General features: G+C 39.3%; 1 protein-coding gene across 5 annotated transcripts in view; it reads right to left on the reverse strand.

Moving 5' to 3' along the window:
- Positions 1-19,255, reverse strand: part of LOC311525752 (putative RNA-binding protein Luc7-like 2) — a 69,413-nt gene that overhangs the window by 21,350 nt on the left and 28,808 nt on the right. For all 5 annotated transcript variants that reach the window (XM_084638092.1, XM_084638088.1, XM_084638089.1 and 2 more), the window contains 4 exons: positions 11,447-11,545; positions 8,635-8,745; positions 6,415-6,558; positions 1,344-1,520 (listed from right to left, as the gene is read on the reverse strand). In XM_084638092.1, coding sequence (XP_084494218.1) covers positions 1,344-1,520; positions 6,415-6,558; positions 8,635-8,745; positions 11,447-11,545 — 531 coding nt within the window. The remainder of the gene's footprint in view (positions 1-1,343; positions 1,521-6,414; positions 6,559-8,634; positions 8,746-11,446; positions 11,546-19,255) is intronic.

Below are 19,255 nucleotides of genomic sequence, written 5' to 3' on the forward strand. Positions count from 1 at the left end.
TTGAAAGAGCTGTGATTGTAATATGAGATCTGTGTCTGAGTCCCCCCCATGTGCATTATCAAAGAAAAGAGGCGCACATGAGTACCTTGGGGTTCCAGTCCACACCATTTCAATACAAGAATTATGTAGGTTGTGTCAGTAGCAGGACACTGAGGCCTTCTTCCAACAGGTACTGTCAGTAGTGAGGTGGGATATGAGAGCAGTCTGGACTGAATGATGTGTTGAGGAAAGCACAGTTTTCTGTTTGAATATAGTGCAAGTGCAGGTAGAACCTGACATTACAATAAAAAGGCAAAGAGCGAACATGTGTGTTATGGGGCATCGCTAAAAGAGGGAGAAGGTTATGTGGGGCTTTTACCTTAACTCTATTTCCTAATTTTCAGAAGTTTAAGTTTTCTGAAGGTCATGGGCTATCACCAGGAAACCTTAACTGTGTTAAAGTTTTTGCCATTTAATTCAATCTTAAGGTTTCAAGTGATGGAGAAATCACCACATCTCGGAGAAATCACCACATCCCAAGGTAAGTTATTTCAATGGTTAAGCTACTGGTAAAAGTTTGCATCATATTTCTAGTTTGAATTTATCTATCGTCAACTTGCAGGCATTGGATCTTGTTATGCCTTTGTCTGCTAAATTGAAGAGCCATCTACTACCAACTTCTCCCTCCCCATGTAGCTACTTTTACAGGGTGCCCAAATCACCTATTAAGCTTTGCTTGGATACGTTATATAGACAGAGCTTCTTTCATTTCTCACTGTAAGGAAGGGTTTCCAGACCTTTAGTCATTCTTGTAAATCTTTTCTGGATCATGTCCAATTTTTCAACATCCTTTTTGAAGCATGGACACCACATTCCAGTAACGGTCCTGTTCACATTGAACACTGAAGAAATACCACCTCTATTCCTACTCAATATTCCCCCTGCTTGTACATCCAAGAATAGCATTACCCTTCTTAGCCATAGCATCATACTGAGAACTCATGTTCAGGTCGTTATCCAGCATGACCATCAAGTCCTTTTCAGAGTCAGTGCATTCCAGGATACAGTTCCCTCTTCTGTAAGTGTGACCTACGTTCTTTGTTCAGAGATTATGATCTTGCCTTTGGCTATATTAAAATGCAGGTTGTTAAATGAACTCACCATACCAAGAGATCATTTCATATAAAACTGTCCTATCATTATCTTTAACTTACCAATTTTTAATATGGGCCTGCCTCAAAAGTTTTAAATTTACAAGATGAACAAATAAATTCACACATAATAGAAAGTTTCCTCTAAGATCTTCTCATATGTGATTAAGTCATCAGTAAAAGAGAAAGAATAAATAAGACAGACTGATTTACCCTGAGCTCCTCAAGTTTCTCCCTTATTTCGATAAACCCTAAGTGCAGTTTTCCTCCAAAGTGGTCAGCAAGTCGTCGGTCGTTATCATGAAGACCAAGGTAGGCAGAACACACTTCACAAACACGGAGCTTCTGCTGCTGAAAGCTGGAGGCAGGCATTGAATTCCTGTACACTTCCTAGGGGGGGGAAGATGCATTTTGAGAGCTTCTTACTCTTCAATACGTGAAAATATGAACACAAGAATGTCCTGCTAGAAGCAACATACATGAAGGGTTATACCTCTCAATTAAGAGTCAAAGTAATTCAGGATACTATATTAGACCTGTTTTACTATTAATTTTATCCATGTAAGGTATAAATCAAATGTCTCCATTAAAATACAAAGAAGTGTCATTATTTTTAAACATAACATTATTTGGACACTAACTACAAAAAACAGGGCCATGGACAATTCATTTTGCTTTCCAAATAAAGACAAAAGAAAACAGACCTGTTCTTTAATCTCTGCTCCACAGCAGGTTACTTTGGAGGAGCCTGACAATTTTTGAGAGTTCAACGTAGCTGGTAAATATTAGCAGTGAGCACCATATCTATGAAGATTGCACAGTGGCTTCCATAGTTAATCTATTTAAAATGCTATCCTGAAAAATCATCTTTCCAGCACTGATCTCTACTGAACAGTTATTTTTAATTGAGCAAAATGTGTTTGGCCATTTGAGTATATGAGGACAGCTGGGAGAAGGAACAAAGCCACACAATACTCTGAATTTTTTTTTTGTTTAAACAGTTATTTTAAGCTGCTCAAGCATCAAAAAGAATCAGCTAGAAAGCAGAAATAGGACATGGAAATAGCTTTCAGTGAAAAGAGTCTTTTGAGAGCTCCAGTGAAAACTGGTTTGTCTTGTTAGAGTTACACACCTTTGAAAAAGTCTCACTCAGCGTAGCTTACGATGCATAAGGCTGAAAACTAGTCTTCTTACCAGCACTAGCCATGACACCGACTGGTCTTAACAACTGTAGAATCAAATACACCGTCCATAGAAACTAAACATACCAACGTAGCTCAACTTAAGTAAAAGCCTTACCTGTGGAAATAAATACACTTGAAATAGTGTAGGATTACCTTAAAAAAAATGTGGGAACACCAACAGAGACCCCAATGGACTGAACAGTTACAGAATAGTGGTGAAAATACTCGGATATATTTAGGCCATCTAACTCTGTAGCAAAGTTAGCTTTACAATCAGGGTGAAGAAAAATCAACGATGAAAAAAAATCCTTTTTTTTTAATTTAATTCGGACTTTTTTTTTTGATAGAACGCTTTTTGAGGGAAAAACCTATCTAAAGATAGTTTTAATTAAGATACATTATAGCTCAAAGATATCTCACCATGGAATAGGAACTATAAATTCTAATTCTATAGTACGAGACAATATATTCATGTAATGTTTAAGAAAAGTTTTGTAAATGAGTTTCAATAGTTCATGGATTAGGGACCCAATCTTATGGGGTTCCAGGGGCTTCTGTATAGATTTAGATTAATCTTTCTATCTACCCAATTGGACTCAATGCTCAGTCTAGAAGATACCATCAGAGATGCTTAGTTTTGCAGTTCTGAAACTGTGCATTTGAATCTCCAGAGAGAACATGCTTGTTAACAGCAAAAATGGTTTTAAATAAATAAATAATAAATACGTAGAGGTAAGAGATAACAGCCCTCAACCCTATTGTCCCTCTGCAAATTTGTGTACACAGAGTCAATCCCTTACGTCTCTCTAAAAGTGCAAAGTTTCAAAAAGTTCAGTGAATAGAAGACTGTTGGGGGCAGAATAGATTTGGACAAGAAGAAATCTGGAAATAGATCTGAGAAGGGAGGGACAAGCAGTAGAAACAAAAGTGAAACTGTTTGAGCAGCATATTCCAGAAGTCTTGAGGTCTTTCTGATTGTAGCCTTCATTGATTTGACATCTACCATACCATTCTCTCACTAGAAGGGAAAACCTATAATGGCAGCAGGCCGTGAGAGAGACCAAGTTTGGGAATAATTTAATTAAGTTCCTCTACCTGTGGGTAAGACAGGCAAACAGTGCAACAAAGAAATGCAAGGCCTGGTTGCCCGAATGAAACAACATCACGAGAAGTGTTCCTTCTCAGGAGGGAGCTGCATTGAAGATGAGGAAAGGCACATGTCTGAACATGCAGGATCTTCAGGTTGGTAAAGTTTTTTTATTTCATACTTCTTTCTTAAGGACCGCCTGTCTTCCTTCTGGACTATTCTTGAATTCTCATGTTTGAGTAAAAAATATAGTTGTTACTCTATGGTACTATCATTTTAGATGCAGTTTGAATAAAAAATAAATAGCTGAAATAGGCAGATCTTCCTTTTACAATTTCACCTTTGAAGTAGTATTGAGTGTCAGAGAATGCAATGAGCAGTATGGTAATAATAATTAAATAACTACATTGACTTATTTTGTTTAGGAGAATCCATCCTCAACATACAGGATTCTGAAGATTATCCACCTTCAAGTTCACCATCGTTTTCTATACTTTCAGAGTTATCTGCCAATGATAGTGTTTCAGTCACATCATGTATGCCACATAGCCACAGTATATCACCTGTAGCAAAAAGAAAAGAAAATCTCCGTCGTCCAGAAACAACCACAGATAAGTTTTTGATAAGAACCAGCAGATTACAGAAAGAGGTAATTGATGAAAAAATTGCCCCATTTATTTATGCAACAAACTCTCCTTTCCGTATGATTGAGAACCCACACTTCATTAACATGGTTCAGTCATTAAGACCAGGATACAGTCCACCCAACAGAACAGATGTCGCAGGCAAATTGCTGGATAAAGTGTATGAAAGAGAAATTGTGCAAAAGGTCTAGAGAGTGAAATTGTTAACCTGAGTCTTGATGGGTGGGGAGCAAAGTCCACAATGATCCTGTTGTACGTGCCTGTGTGACAACAGAAGAAGGGAATGTCTTCCTTACAGAAGCAATTGATACATCAGGAAATACACACATATCAGAATAGAACAAACCGTGAAAAAAAATGCAAATGACTAGTACGTAGCTTGGTCACAGACCAACGCTGCAAACGTATCCAAGTTGAGAAGAATTTTAGAAGAGAGTCCCAAGCTAATAACATACAGTTGCAGTGCTCATTTGATGCACCTCCTAGCCAAAGACTTCAGTGTTCCAGAAATAAAGGCTAATGTTGTTGAAATTGCAAAATACTTCCGTAACCACCACTCTGCAGCCGCTGCTCTGAAAAAAGTGAAGGGAACCAAGCTAACTCTCCCACAAGATGGGCGATGGAACTCAGTAGTGGACTGTTTTGAGCACTATATCAAGAACTGGCCTAATCTGATAACAGTTTGTGAACAAAATCGTGAAAAAATAGATGGCACTGTCACAGCCAAAGTTCTCAACATTGGGCTTAAGAGAAATGAGGAGCACATGCTGAGTACCCTGAAGCCTATTTCTGTAGCCTTGAACAAAATGCAGGGAAATAGCTGTTTTATTGCTGATGCTGTTGAAATTTTGAAAGAACTGAGTGAGATCTTAAAAAGAGAAATATGCAAAGAGAGAGTTAAATTACAAGCATTAAAAAACAAAACAAAACAAACCAAACCTGAATGGGTCAGGCACTATTTCCAGCTCATTTTCTTGCGAATATTCTCAATACTCAGTACCAGGGTCAAACCTTAACTGCTGAAGAAAAGGAGTTGGCTATGACATGGACATCCAACAATCATCCCTCCATAATGCCAACTATAATAAACTTCAGGGCTAAGGGTGAACCATTCAAGAAATATATGTTTGCTGATGATGTTTTAAAGAAAGTCACACCAGTGAACCGGTGGAAGTCACTTAAGCACTTGGATTCAGAGACTGCTGAAATGATCATCTCACTTTCTACACCTGCAGAAGAAGCTACTGCTGTTAAAAGAGTATTTTCTTCCTTTGGAGTAATTCATTCCAAACTGAGACATTGTTTTGGGACCTGAAAAAGCAGGAAAGCTTTGTTTTTCTTTTCCAGATTATGAACAAACAGGAAAATAAAGGTGAAGACGACTGTATTAGCTGTAGAAGTCAATATTTTAACTTTCTCATGTTGACCTGGCTGACAGTCGATTTATTTATTTTTAATATTTCATTTAACTATTTTAGTTAAAACAATTTAAACAAAAACAAACTTCATTTTAAAAAACTTGAATGTTTAACTAAAATCAAAAAATCATATGCTTGTTTTGTTAAAATATTATATGTTTGCTGTTGAAGAAAAACATCCAGAATACATAACCTCGTTGTTTTAGTTAAATAAAACAATTTAAATGTCTGTCTGGTGAATCCTCCAAATATTAATGATTAACCTGTTGAATTGGAGATAGTTCACCTCCCACTGACTTCATAAATATCTGCTTCAATTACCTTTGGTAAATGAAATAACCAAACAATCATTCATTTTCTGGTATAGTGGTAAACTAATCTGAAAAGTTTTCAAAATAAATCACTTTAAAAACGTATAGTGTGCACCTTCTAAAAATAAAACCTACATCTGTCTCTGAGTTGTGAAGAATATGTATTAAAAGTTTGGTTGTTATAACCTTATGTAGAAATCCATGATTAAATCAAGTCTTCCTAACTAGTGATTTAAATCAATTTGATTTGATTAAATCAAATCCACCCTGTCTACAATTGATTGCCTCAATCCCTGAATCAAAATTAAGGATGTGCTGCTGATTGATAACAATTGTATAGTACATAGCTGCTGATAAATTTTAAGTTATTATTTTTGGGCATTCAAAAAATGTAGGTGACAAAATAGACTTTTGGAAGGAAAAACCCTTTTACATAAAAGTTCAAGTCAAAGATACACTCAGCCATTTCCATTTTGGAAATAAAAATAATACAAACAGTTTAAAATTTTTCAATACATGCTGAGCATTCTAAACCAAATTATTCAGAAAAATATGGTTTAAGAAGATCTGGTCTCCTCTCATAAGGACCATCTGGAATGAAGTGTCAATGAATTCACAGATGTAAAGACAACAAAATTACCTCTGCTTCTCTCTTCTTTGCCCTGGCTTTCTCCACTTCATCCATTACTTTCTGGGACTCCTCCACATTTCCATCAGCTCCCAGCTGTTCTACTTTGGCCAATAGCTTCCCAATTTCTTCATTCAATTCATGAACTCGTTCAGCCTTGGAAAAACAAGGGGGACCTCAATACTGGCAGGTTTTCATGTGTTTTAGGTTTGGATTTTTCTCAGAGAAGCTAGAACGTGCTTGTTGGGATTAATATCCAGAAGTCATTGATATATAAAATAAACTCTTTAAGGCTAAGTCAATGGACACACATGTGGATCAGAGATATTTGTATATGAACAAGTAGTGTAGGCCCCACCCACCCTGTATTCTCCAACACGTATACTCCAGAGTAGGAAATCCACCCTGCATATTCACAAGTTATTAAATTTTCAAGTTAGGACATTTCTGCAGCTGTATCTGGGATTTTTATGATGGTAACTGTTATGATGCAAGACTCTCAAGGCTGCTGAAAGGGCTATCTGCACTCTCCTTGCTTGGTCTTTGGTTATGCTCCCCTTCGAGACCATAAATTTGTTTACAAATCCTGAACAATACAAAAATTGTAAAGTCATTGCTCTCTATCCAATAAATAGGTTTGCAGAATTAATATTTTAATATAACCATTCCTCCAAACATGTGCATGCACTCACTGGAAGGAGACTTGAATTTTTCAGTTACAAAAACTAGATGAGACATCATGAACCTCTAAGCTCTCTCAGCTGCTGAGATTCGGGACAAAAATGGAGTTATCACTTTTTCATGGCATGCTCCACCACAGAGACTGAAGTTTCCTGAAGGAGAAGTGGATGACTAGTCGTCTCCCTGTTTTTCCTTCTCCTTTCAGGCAGTGTTTCCCAAACAATGAGTCCTAACCAATGAGTGGGTTGCAGAAAGGTATTAGAGGAGTTATGTCCATGACCAGATCACCGGGCCCTGGCCTAAGAACATAAGAAGGCCACATCTAGCTCAGTATCCTGTCTTCCGACAGTGGCCAAGGCCCAGTGCCCCATAGGGACACAATCCCTGCCCATCCTGGCTAATAGCCATTGATGGACCTATCCTCCAAAAAGTTATCTAGTTCTTTTTTGAACTGTGTTATAGTCTTGGACTTCACAATATCCTCTAGGATATTTTGCCTAGACAAATACACACTTATGGCCCAGAGGGGAGGCACCAGGATGGGGGAGTGGAGGGCCTGGAGAACGAGCCGAGCCTGCCCTGCACTCACTCTGCAGTGGCAGCTCCTGCCCTAGATCCCCACTCTGGGAGTTGCAACCTGGCACACAGGACTGCAGGGTCACTCACATCTGGCGAGCCAGGCTCGGCTTGAACAAACAGCCAGGCCCAGCCCCGTGGGACAAGAGTTGCTGCTGTGGGGTTAGCATGGGTCAGGCTCCCTCTCTAAACCAGATGTCCCCAAAATTCTGGGGTGCACCCCATAGGAGGGTGCGGAGGAACATTCAAGGGGGTGCAGTGGGCACAGGCCAGCCCCAGCTCTGCTCCATCCCCAGTTCCCGTCTCCGTGCCTGGCCCCGTCCCCAGCCTTGGTGCAGCTCCACACGCAGTTGCCAGCCCCCCCTGCAGCCTGGCTGCGTCTCCACTCCTGCCCCCAGCCTTGGCCCTTGGCTGCAGCTCCATTCCCACCACCCCCAGCTATGACCCCCCAGCCTCTGCTCCTTTACCCATGTCATCCTTTTCCCCCTCTCCCCAGCCCAGTTGGGGGAGGGGCACGGGGTGGTGGTGAAGGGGAGCATGACCCTTAAAAGTTTGGGAACCACTGCTCTGAACTCCCACATGCACCAGGCCAGGATTAGGGCTGTGGAGCCAGGGTTGAGGGTGCATATATGTAATGGTGGGTTTTATAAAAAGGAGACAAAATGCTGTTGGGTGGGTCGCCTTAGTAAAAAGTTTGGGAAACAATGATTTTAGGAAGAGATTCGGGGAGAAGAGGGTCTCTCTCAAACAAAAATCCTCAGTTTGGGTGGCCTGTCAAAGCCTAAACTTCCTTCCTTCAGAAAATGGTTTGAATTTCACTAATGGGTAATCTCATTTGAATTCACCTCAGTTGCACTTGTGCTAAATAAGAAATGGTTACTTTCTGATAGAGGAAAATCACCCCAATTGTAAGTATTCCCTTAAGCAATCCAAAAGGGCTTTGCAGCATGTCAGGAACCAGTTTTAAACGCTTACTTTAGCTGCAACTTCAGCACTGATCTCTTCTTGAGTTTCTGCTAGTCTTTTCTTAGCCACTTCAGTTCTTCTGTCACAGTCAGCAATGAATGACTGTAGGTGATCCATTGCCTAAAACATCAAAAGACTATCACAGCCAGAAATAACAAGCAAAGCCACCTAGACAAGAAAAATCCAGGCAAAGCCATATTTGAGAATGTGTGGGAATTACCTAATAAACTCCTTTTAGGATCTCTTCACTAAGAAAAAGGGATCATTTTTAACCAGTGTTCAAGTCCTCAGAAAGCAGCGTAGAGTTTACCTCAAACCAGCCAATATGGGTTAAAACTAAAAACGCTTCATCATTGAGATTGTAAATTAGAGTTAATTAACATGGAGTAGTTTAACATGAGTTAAAAATATATCTTTATTTCTAGTGAATATAAGGCGTTAGGAGCTCACAAACGTGACTATTCTGTTAACCCAGATGTAAAACAGAAATATACTTTTAATTCTGTGGATAAGAATAGCATCCTAAAGCCTCTCTTCGAAACATACATTTGTTACTCCTGCAGGAATTCTACATCACTGTGCACGCACAGAATTCATGTCCTCCCCTGAATTTTTTTTTCTCTCCACAGAAAATACATTCTGTCGGGGAGGTGCTACAGTTATGTCTTTTGCCCACTACGGGCTGCTGTGGTGCCAAAACAAAGGGCAGTCACTCACTAGCCCAGGGGACTCAATGTGGCCCGCAAGGTTATTTTCTGCAGCCCACCAGCTCCCCGCGCCCCAACCAGTGCTTACCTACAGTGTGTTGCCCTTGCTTCCAGGCACCGCCCCCTGCAGCTCCCTTTGGCCAGGAACGGGGAACCACAGCCAATGGGAGCTTCGGGGGAGGTATGTGAAGGAGCATAGCACAGCCCTCACACACACACACACACAGCCCTCTGCCCACCCTTCCCCCAGGTTCCAGCCCCTTCCTGGAGCAGCGCAGTGGCAGGGCAGACAGGGAGCCTGCCCTGCCCCCAGTACGTGCCGGGCTGGAGCCCGCCCCCCAAACCCCTCCTGCCGCTAAACTCCGTGCCCTGAGCCCCCTGCCGCACCCCTCCTGCACCCCAACCCCCTGCTGTACCCCACACCCCAACCCCCTGCCTAACCCTGCACCCTAACTCCCTGCCCTGAGCCCCCTCTTGCACCCCCTGGGGGCAGGGAGGGGGAGGAATTGGGGTGGGAATTTCAGGGAAGGGGTGGGAAGAGGCAGGACAGGGGCAGGGCCTCATGGAAGGGGTGGAGTGGAGGCGGTATTGGGGGCATCAGGGGGAGGCGTTCCTCACAACACCCAGCTCACAGAGCCAGGTGGAGGCGGCACATATGGGGGGAAGGGAAAGATAGAGCAGAGGCACACAGGGCAGGTCACAGACTGGGATTCAGAAAGGCCAATTGGGGAGGGGGGAGACAAACTAGGGTGGGGGCTGAATCAGAGTGGGGGTGAAGGGACACATGGGGACAGGGTAGCAGACACACACAGGGATAGATGTGCCTGACTGAATGGGAGAGGCTAGGGATCAGCCAGAGTCTGCATGGTGGAGGCTCCCCAACTCCCTATCACTCTCCCCTGCATCCCCCCCAAGAAACAACTGTTCCATACTTCTCCCACCCACACCCAACAGCCTTCCAGGTTCGCTCCCAGGCTCCTTCCCAGCAATTATGTCCCTCTCCCTCAGTTCCTCCGTTACCCGACTCCCTCAAGCCTTTGCACTGCTTCTGATGGGTGCGGGAACTACATTTCTGTACTGTAGTTTAAATGAATTATTAATCAAAGTTCTATATTAATACAGTAGCACCTCAGAGTTCCCTCAGGAATGGAGGTTGTTTGCAGCTCTGAAATGCTTTTAACTCTGAACAAAATGTTATGGTTCTTCTTTCCAAAATTTACAACTGAATGCTGACTTAATACAGCTTTGAAACTTTACTATGCAGAAGAAAAATGCTTCTTTTAACCATCTTAATTTAAATGAAACAAGCACAGAAGCCGTTTTCTTACCTTGTCAAATCTTTTTTTTTTTTAAACCCCCTCCCTCCGTTTTAGTAGTTTACATTTAACACAATACTATCCTGCTTGCCTTTTTTTTTGGAGGGTGGTTGGGAGGGGGAACACCTCTACTGCTGCCTTATTGTGTACTTCCGGTTCCAAATGAGATGTGTGGATGACCTGTCAGTTCATAGCTCTGGTGTTTACTCTGTTACTCTAAGGTTACTGTCTGCCTAGTAAGGAACCTATTTGTCAAAAAAACATTTCCTGAACCTTTTTCATTGTCTGTATTGTTACAGACATACTTGTTGATGAGTATTTTTAAATAAAGTACTAAAATAATTGAAACTGGCATGATTATATTGTGTTATTTTGACAAAATAGGCAGAATTTTAAAATATTGTGTGCATAATTTGTATTTTTTTTTTTTGGTGCAGAATTCGCTCACGAGTAATTTGTGATTAGCCATTTATGCACTATAATGAACCACAATCAGTTTTGAGACAGGAGTTGATGGCAAAAGTCAGATGACATCCAGAGTTATGGGGATAACAGATATGGAAACTTAACTGCCTAGCCACAAACACAATACTCAGGTCTAGCCACAGACTAGGTGTTTAGCTATTTATATGCTCCCATCATTGTAGTATCTAGATAATCATGCAAGAGCCCCACCCTCCAAATCTATCACTTTGTGGACAAGGTTTATGTTTTCTCTCTATACTTAGCATGTTACATCTATTGTATGTGCATAACCAGTGGTAGAGAGAATAGTATATTTTAAGGCAAAAAACATACATCAAGCTCAAAGAAAAAGTCTTGTTCTTTGGATGCAATTTCATAATCTGCTCTTAATGCCAGGTCATGCACCTTCAGACATTCTCCAAGGTCCATCCTCTGAAAATAGACACAAATGATTATTTGGGGGTGGAGTGGGAGAAGAGGTATAGCTTCATCTGTAGGAGAAATATTACTATAAGTGGAGTGTGTATGATTTTTTCAATTGTAAAATATTGGAAATTAAACCATTTTTCTTAATGGAACTTCAGATAAGATTATTTTAATATTGCTACAATAACAATGTGGCATTTGGAATGATTACAGCATGCAGGTGTCAGAAGAAATAAAGCAGAAAAATGACTAACATTAAGTCAGATCCTATTTGTGCTGTATGACCTGAGAACCATCATCTCCCACCCTATTTTAAAACATGCTCATTAACCAAAGTTCATGAAAAAGATTGAAGTAATAGACATCCTGTATTTAGCTAAACAATTTAAAAGGTCCAAGTCACTGCAGCACTGTTTTCAGCTAACTGGGTAATGGATAATCTGCAGTGACAGTTGTTGGCCCAGACTAGGAGATAAATGACTTAGTCTTAATCATTGTTGAAACTGCTGTAATCTAAGCTTTCTTACAGAGAAGCGTTGTTTAGAACTGGACAGGTTAAATAAAAAGTCTGGCTGAAATCTCCCTCTCCCTCAAAAGATTTTGTGATGAGCGAAGACAAGTGCATATCTTAAGACTTAAGAAATAAAAAAAACTAAAAACCAACCCCCCCCCAAAAGCCCCAGCCCCTTAAATAGTTTATCTTTCATCTAAAGTAGTACTAAAAGGATGCTGTGGGAAGAGGAAGAGGCAAAAGGAATGAGGTAGAAAATGAAATGGATTGAGCCACTGCCCATTATATGTTATGGAGAAAAATCCTGCGAAGAGCACAGAATTCTTTTAAAGTGTGCCCATAAGGGTACACACAGCTAGCAGTTAAATTCTGTTTCTAATTTGAAATTCAGCTACAATAAAGCATAACGTTCTAATGAAATTAGCTACCCATGAGTTTGTAAGGAGGCAAGACAAAGCAAGATAAACATAACCCAATCGATTCATACCAAGAGAAGGAACAAAGTGTTACCCAAAACACCATGTTTTTATGCTAAATGAGATTCTGCAAAGATGTGTCTGATTTTCCCCCCCATGTGAAAATACTTAAGACAACAAAAATAGGTTACCAACATCTTTTGACTATATCACATAACATTTTTAAAAACAAAATGAGTAGAATTTTCCTTAAATCAACAATCCAAGATAACAATGAGAAATATGTAATCAATAAACTATGAAAAGTATCTCAGAAGAAACAATAATTTGTAATTTCTAAGCCACTTGTTGGCAGTGGCCATCCTGCTAAAACATGACCTCATGCATGCAACTGTCAGTATGCATGGAGAGACTTGACCATTGTCAGAGACTAGAAATAAGTCACTGCTCTGGTTTAACAACCAAAATAGAATCATAAAAATGGGTTTAAAGCATTTTTTTTTAAATAAGCACAGTATTAACAGCAGGGGGAAATTTGAAAGTTACCTGATACTTGACTTCAATTGTCAAAGACAATTTCACTTTAACAAAATACCTAATGTATTGCCAGACGTTCAGAAATTACTAGCAGTATAAATTATTCACAAAGGTAAACATTTAAGAGAACAGTCACCAATAGTTCACATCAGTGAAAAGTATGTTTAAATTTAACATTTTAAAATGTTTGTGGAGAAGTAAAGAACCCTAAATGTTCTTTCTTAGTTTAAAAAACCCCAAGCTTTTAGTTCTTTACATACTCTTCATCTTGTTAATCTACGGTATTTTTTCCATTTATGATTTTATTTAATTGTTGAGAGTAGCAAGAGGACTGGATTATTTCCCTATAATTGCTACACAGAACTTTGTGACAATCATGTTGTTAGGTGACATAAGCAACTAAGAGTTAGTGGCCATGTAAGTTATTATGCAGGTCTGCTTTCCATGCTAGCAGATTCCAATTCTTTATTCAACTGGAGTTAGAAGATTTGATTACGAGAATAATGAATTATGTTTTGACAAATGTAATTAATCAACATTAGAAAGTGTCTGTCTTGCAGCCTCAGAAAGCACTGCACATTGTATCTAGAGCATTGTTGAAATTAGGACTAGGTAAAATTATAACCACTTAAGAGTTAAAACCTTGGGTTTAAAAGGGAACTATCAAATTTGTCACCACTTTGGACAGAGTTCCCCCATTCCAGATGTACACAAAACTTTACCTCAATCTGATGATTTGCAGTAATAAGTGATATGAAAATATTGACATAAGATCTGAAATATGTCCAGCATGAGATGGAGTGATAAAAGTAAATCTGAAAATTTTCCAATTCAGAGACAGAAGATTAGACTAAAAGGAAAATTACAAATTATACTTAGTTAATATATTAAAACACTAAAGCAATCAAAAACAACATTTTGGACATGAGAATATTCAGATTTAACGTTCTTACACCAAGCTTTGCAGACCTAAACAAAACCTGGCTAGATGACGTTGTAGTTGTTGGCTCAACAGACTTCAGCCAAGTATACTGTGCAGCACAAGACACAGGGAACTCAGGCAGAGGGTATTGCTGGGCTTGTTGTAGCCACAGTCACATGTAGGAGGTCTACAGCCCTAAAAGATAGTTATAAGTGGTCATCTGATTTTCAGGTCTTGGAATGGGGTTAATATTGGTACACTGGTCACTCTGAAACACCAAAGAGGCCTTTGCTGAACCAATCGGATTCTTCACTGTGCTGAGGCACCAAGGCTGACAATGTTTGGTAACTTCACTGAAGTTAATGACTTCTGCATAGATTCAGGTTTTCATTGATATCAGGTGCCATGACAACTAGGGCACTGTAAAAATTGGTTTGCAAATCAGCTGACAGAGCCAGATACAGTGTAGTCAAGTATTTGGAATGGGACTGGAGATGGAGAAAGAAAATGTTAATCAGGACAGATGTCTTATCTTCTGTGATTTGAGGTCAGGACACATCTTTTCCATAGGGACAGAGAGCGCATGTTGTGGTCGTCCATGCCTTAGAGGCTGATGAAACTTGAGGTTCCAGATGGCTCTGAAGTAATATATTGTTTGCCATCAGGCCACTATTGAAGGGTTGGGACTGAACAACAACCTTTTGTCCTCCATCAATGATATAGTGACCTTTAAATGTCCTCTTAACTTCACCCTTACAAATCATGATGGTTTACAGAGGAAGGTAAAGCACAAGCAGAATGGCTACAGCACTGGAAGTCCCTGGCTGAATTTGATTGCAAATGTATAAGAGTATTCGCAGTCACATGCAGGAACAGTGCAAGAGACAAAGAAGAGTTCTTCACCTCCACCACAGCATCTGCTAACTCTCTCACTGCAAACCGGATGTAAGCCCTTTGCTAGCAAAGGCCAGTGTGGCAATACTGAATTGGAGGCTATCAATATATCCATAAGGGAAAAAACTTCCTTAAGGACAAATGACATCCTGCGATGGAGCTCTTGCTTCAGAAACTATTGCTTGTCATCAAATCTTGCCAACTATCCACATATGTAAAACCTTCCATTTTTCTGAAAAGGTCAGCAAAAAGGTGGAAGCAGATTAAATGGCAATTTTTCAAGTCCTCCAACTTCCTAGTTCCAAGTCAGTCATGTTTTAGATAACTATTCATCTGTATTAAGAGATCCTACACATAAGCTCTTTCAGGAAACAGTTTTGCCACCCCTTTTGTGTACCATGTACATGAGGCCATCAGAGTTAGTAAGGAAATATGGACTGCACTGAATTCAGTATGTTCAGCTTTTCAATCACATTAGATCCAGCTGGTGCAATGAAATGAATAAACTCAGTGTCTTTATGAAGACAGAACAGAGGAGGGCAAGCTTGATGAGTATTAATTAAAACAAGATTGAAGCAGTGATGGTAGGTTGGGGATAGCAATTGAAAGATGAGTATAGGTACCCCTGGATGAGAGCATCCACCATTTGTACCCCAAATTCACTTCTGGAACTGTATGATTCAGAGCTGCTTTTGGCATTTTAACTGACAGCTGTAGCTAAACAGGTCTTTTCCAAGAATCTGGATCTAGTTAGAGTGACAATTTTGTTTCTGTTACAGATCTTGCTATCAATCATTCACTTCTTTGCCACCTTGAGACAAGACTGGTATAATAAGCACTACAGGGGGTTGCAAAGAGACTATTCAGAAACTGGAGCTAGTGCACAATATAGATGGCCATATGATGAGCCAGCCATACTGTAGCAGCATATAACATCAATACTTCCAGGAGCAACACTGCTTCCTGATAAGTTTCTGGGAGAAGTTCAAGGTGCCTTTTTAAAAAAAACCCAACAACCTAAGTCTTAAATGGTTTGGTATCTGAGGTACTGCATCTTTGTCTTCCACTGTGGCAGTACAGAAGAAGAGAGGTACTCAAGCTGGAGCATGAAAGGGAGTTTTTTATGAAGTGTCTTCTATTATGGAATTCACTCCCTTTTTTGATCCAACAGAGCCAGAATTTTTTGTCTTCTGGATATGCTGCAAAGCTTATATTTTCTTGTAGGCACCAGAGGGGCGTGAAGACTGATGAGGATTTAACTTATTTTATGACGTGAATGGGCAGAGTATCTATTTTTTGTGGGAGAGCTTACTAACTGGAAAAACTCCTGACCTAAAGTATTGTAAAGAACATTTTAGATTTTTAGTTAGGCATCAGATTTAAAATACCAATCTAGAGTTCCACGTTTCTCCACAGAATTAAACACCCACACACCCCTTTAATCTTTCCCCTATCTATACTTTCCTTTGGAATACATTAATTACAACATTATAGATTTTCACTAGATATAGCCTGCAACCATCCTTCCCCACTCTATCAGACATTGGGTGATTTCAGGCCAGTATTGCAAGGGCGTCTGCAATATTAGGATTTTACAGACCAGCTGTGTAAATACTAAAGTGTGAGCTCTGGCCAGTCATCTAGAGATTGGAGACTGACCAATACTGGGAAGGTGAAGTAAATGTAGTCAAAGCTCTGGCCTATTTTAACAAGAACCGTAAGAATGTACTTAACTTTCAACAACGTGAGTTGTCCTGTTAAAGTCAATAGAACTACTCATGCGCTCAAAGTTAACCATGATCTTAAGTATCTTGATAATTTGGAGCCTCTAGCCATATGGTCCTATCCTGCAAGCCTCCTGGAAGGTGTTAAGTGCCATGGCTTCAAGAGACGTTGAAGGTACTCAGCATCTTGCAGGATCAGACCTACATAGTGTACTTTATGGTAGGCATACGGAATGTGCAAAATGTGAGACAAGGTGCTCTCTGGCCCATAATGAAAAAGGAAGCATAAGAGGTTCATCAGTTGTATATGGGATAGCAATTCGCAAAACAACATGCAGTATTTTTGTGGCATGCCTGAGTATCTGATAGGGAAGTATGGTCAATCTTAATGGGGCAGAGTTAAGATTATTGCAGGAAAGCAAAAGTGAATTTCCTCAATTTCAAGGCTTTAGTGTTTGGGTTTTTTTAAACAACATTTTAATAATTTCTTGAACATATATTATTTATAACTTATGTATAAGCCCCTTCATTTTCAGTTTAAACTGATTTTTACCAAAATTTTCCCACATTTTACAGAAAGTATTATTCATTTTTTCCCGATTTTTACTCTACTTTTCTAAACAAACAGGCATGCACACGAGCTCTGAAGTACACACACATCTGATTGTTTGGATGAATCTCACACCCATCACGTACACATTTCAAGCTGTTAGCAGATAACAGTTTAAATATTTGACACACTAAAATGAGAAGAAAGTGAAAATCTGTGTCAGAATATGTTTCAGAACATATACAAATATTCAAAAGTTTAAACACAAAACAGGAGAAACAAAACAAAACAAAAAACAGGAGAAAAGGATGAAGTGGAGTGTATGCACTGCAAATGGGGTAGCCCAATTATTAAATGTAAATATTTATAAGCTAATAGTTCTAAGTCTACAACAGTGAACTATTTACTCCAATGAAAAGTTTTATTTGGGGATTGGAGATATATTGTTATCTTAAACTCAGAGCTGGCATTATTTTAGTTCTACAGCAAACCACACTGATGAATGGAATTCAAAGCATTAATCTACTGAATACTTCCCCACCTCTTCCCCCGCCTTTCCACTCACCAAAATAAACCCCAGTATTTACCCAGAAAAATTATTAATAGTTTTTTTGCACTGATTTGCACCTGTTTTTTGGGTAACACACACTGATAAATTCCCAGAAAAAATTAAATAAAATAAAAACTGAAAACGAAGGGCCCTACCTATGTATTAATGACCTTATCTTTATTAACTATTTGTCTGAAACTTTTCTTACTTTTCATTTTAGTATTCTGATATTTCACTATTTATACAGAAATTTGAAATATAACACTGTAAAGACATGTATAAGCTCTATAGGTTTTGATTTGCAAACCTTGTAAAGTACACAGAGGCCAACACAGTGCTTAAACCTGCAGGCTGCTTGTAAGCTCCATACCACTAATTATAGCTTAGAAACTCCACCAATATTGTGTAGAGTTTGTAATACTAGAAAGGGAAAAATACTAAAGAATTCAGGACTTCTTTTTAAAAAATGGAAAAATTAAGCCTATTTACTAGTTTTCACTGGGCTTAAAAGGCATAAAAATAAGTCTGAAGCCTTTAGGACAAAGTACTTCAGATATAAATGGTCAAAAAAAATCTTATATAAACAGATTGTTAGTGAGAGAAACATGACTTTTCTATTTGGAAAGACTCATAACTGGAAAGAGCTGGGTCAATTAATCTCAAACTTCCTAAAAATTCTCTTGTGTCTGAAATGTGTGGGTTAAGCCCTGCATCCACATAATGCCTGAGATGAACCCTGTGCCCATATAGTCAGATTGAAAGAGCAGGGCATCAGTATATAAAATATCAATCTGAAAGAAGAGTTTTTGTGAGAGAAAAAGAGGAAAATGTCAAAACCAGGTTTAGAAGAGACATTGTTTTACATGGAGTCACTTTCTGTGGCCCATGATAACTAATATATTACAGCTTACCGCATGATATAGTATTATTTGTAAAGAACTTGAAGACTGCTTTGAGTAAACAGACATTCACATAGAACAGAATACACTGGGGGTTTTTTTAACCTTAATTTTAACTTTTTCAAATAGGATCTATTCTCTTACTTCCACTGTTCCACTGTGTATTAGAGTATACAATAAAAGTTCCTCTTCCCCCTCTCCTTGCCAGCTTCTCCTGCTGGAATATACACAGCTGACTGTGTGATCCATGCAGTGGCTTTCAAAGTAGAGCTGGGCAAAATTTTCAGATGAATAGTTTGTTCAATGAAAAAGGAAGTTTCAGGTTGACCAAAACTATTCATGAATATATTGACCAAACAAACACACACACACACACACACACTAAACACTGCAGTAATATCAAAACAAAATGTTTTGTCCCAAAATTGTTTAGACTTTCAGGCATTTTGACAAAAGGAAAGGATTCACGATACAACCAGAGGAGGAGCCTCCCTTGTAAGCTTTAGATCAGTAGTTAGGGTGCACTCACATGTGATTTGGGAGTCAAGTTCCATTCTCCACTCTACCTGATGAAGAGAGCCAATATACGACACCCTAGATCAAATCCCTTCACCTCATCAGGCAGAGCAGTCAATTGAACTCAGGTCTCTCACATCCCAGATGAGTGACAGCTCAACAGTCATCAACAGAATCTCCCATAATATCCTGGGTCT

Source organism: Lepidochelys olivacea (genome assembly GCF_965140295.1).
Source record: "Lepidochelys olivacea isolate rLepOli2 genome assembly, chromosome: 1".
Taxonomy (NCBI): Eukaryota; Metazoa; Chordata; order Testudines; family Cheloniidae; genus Lepidochelys; species Lepidochelys olivacea.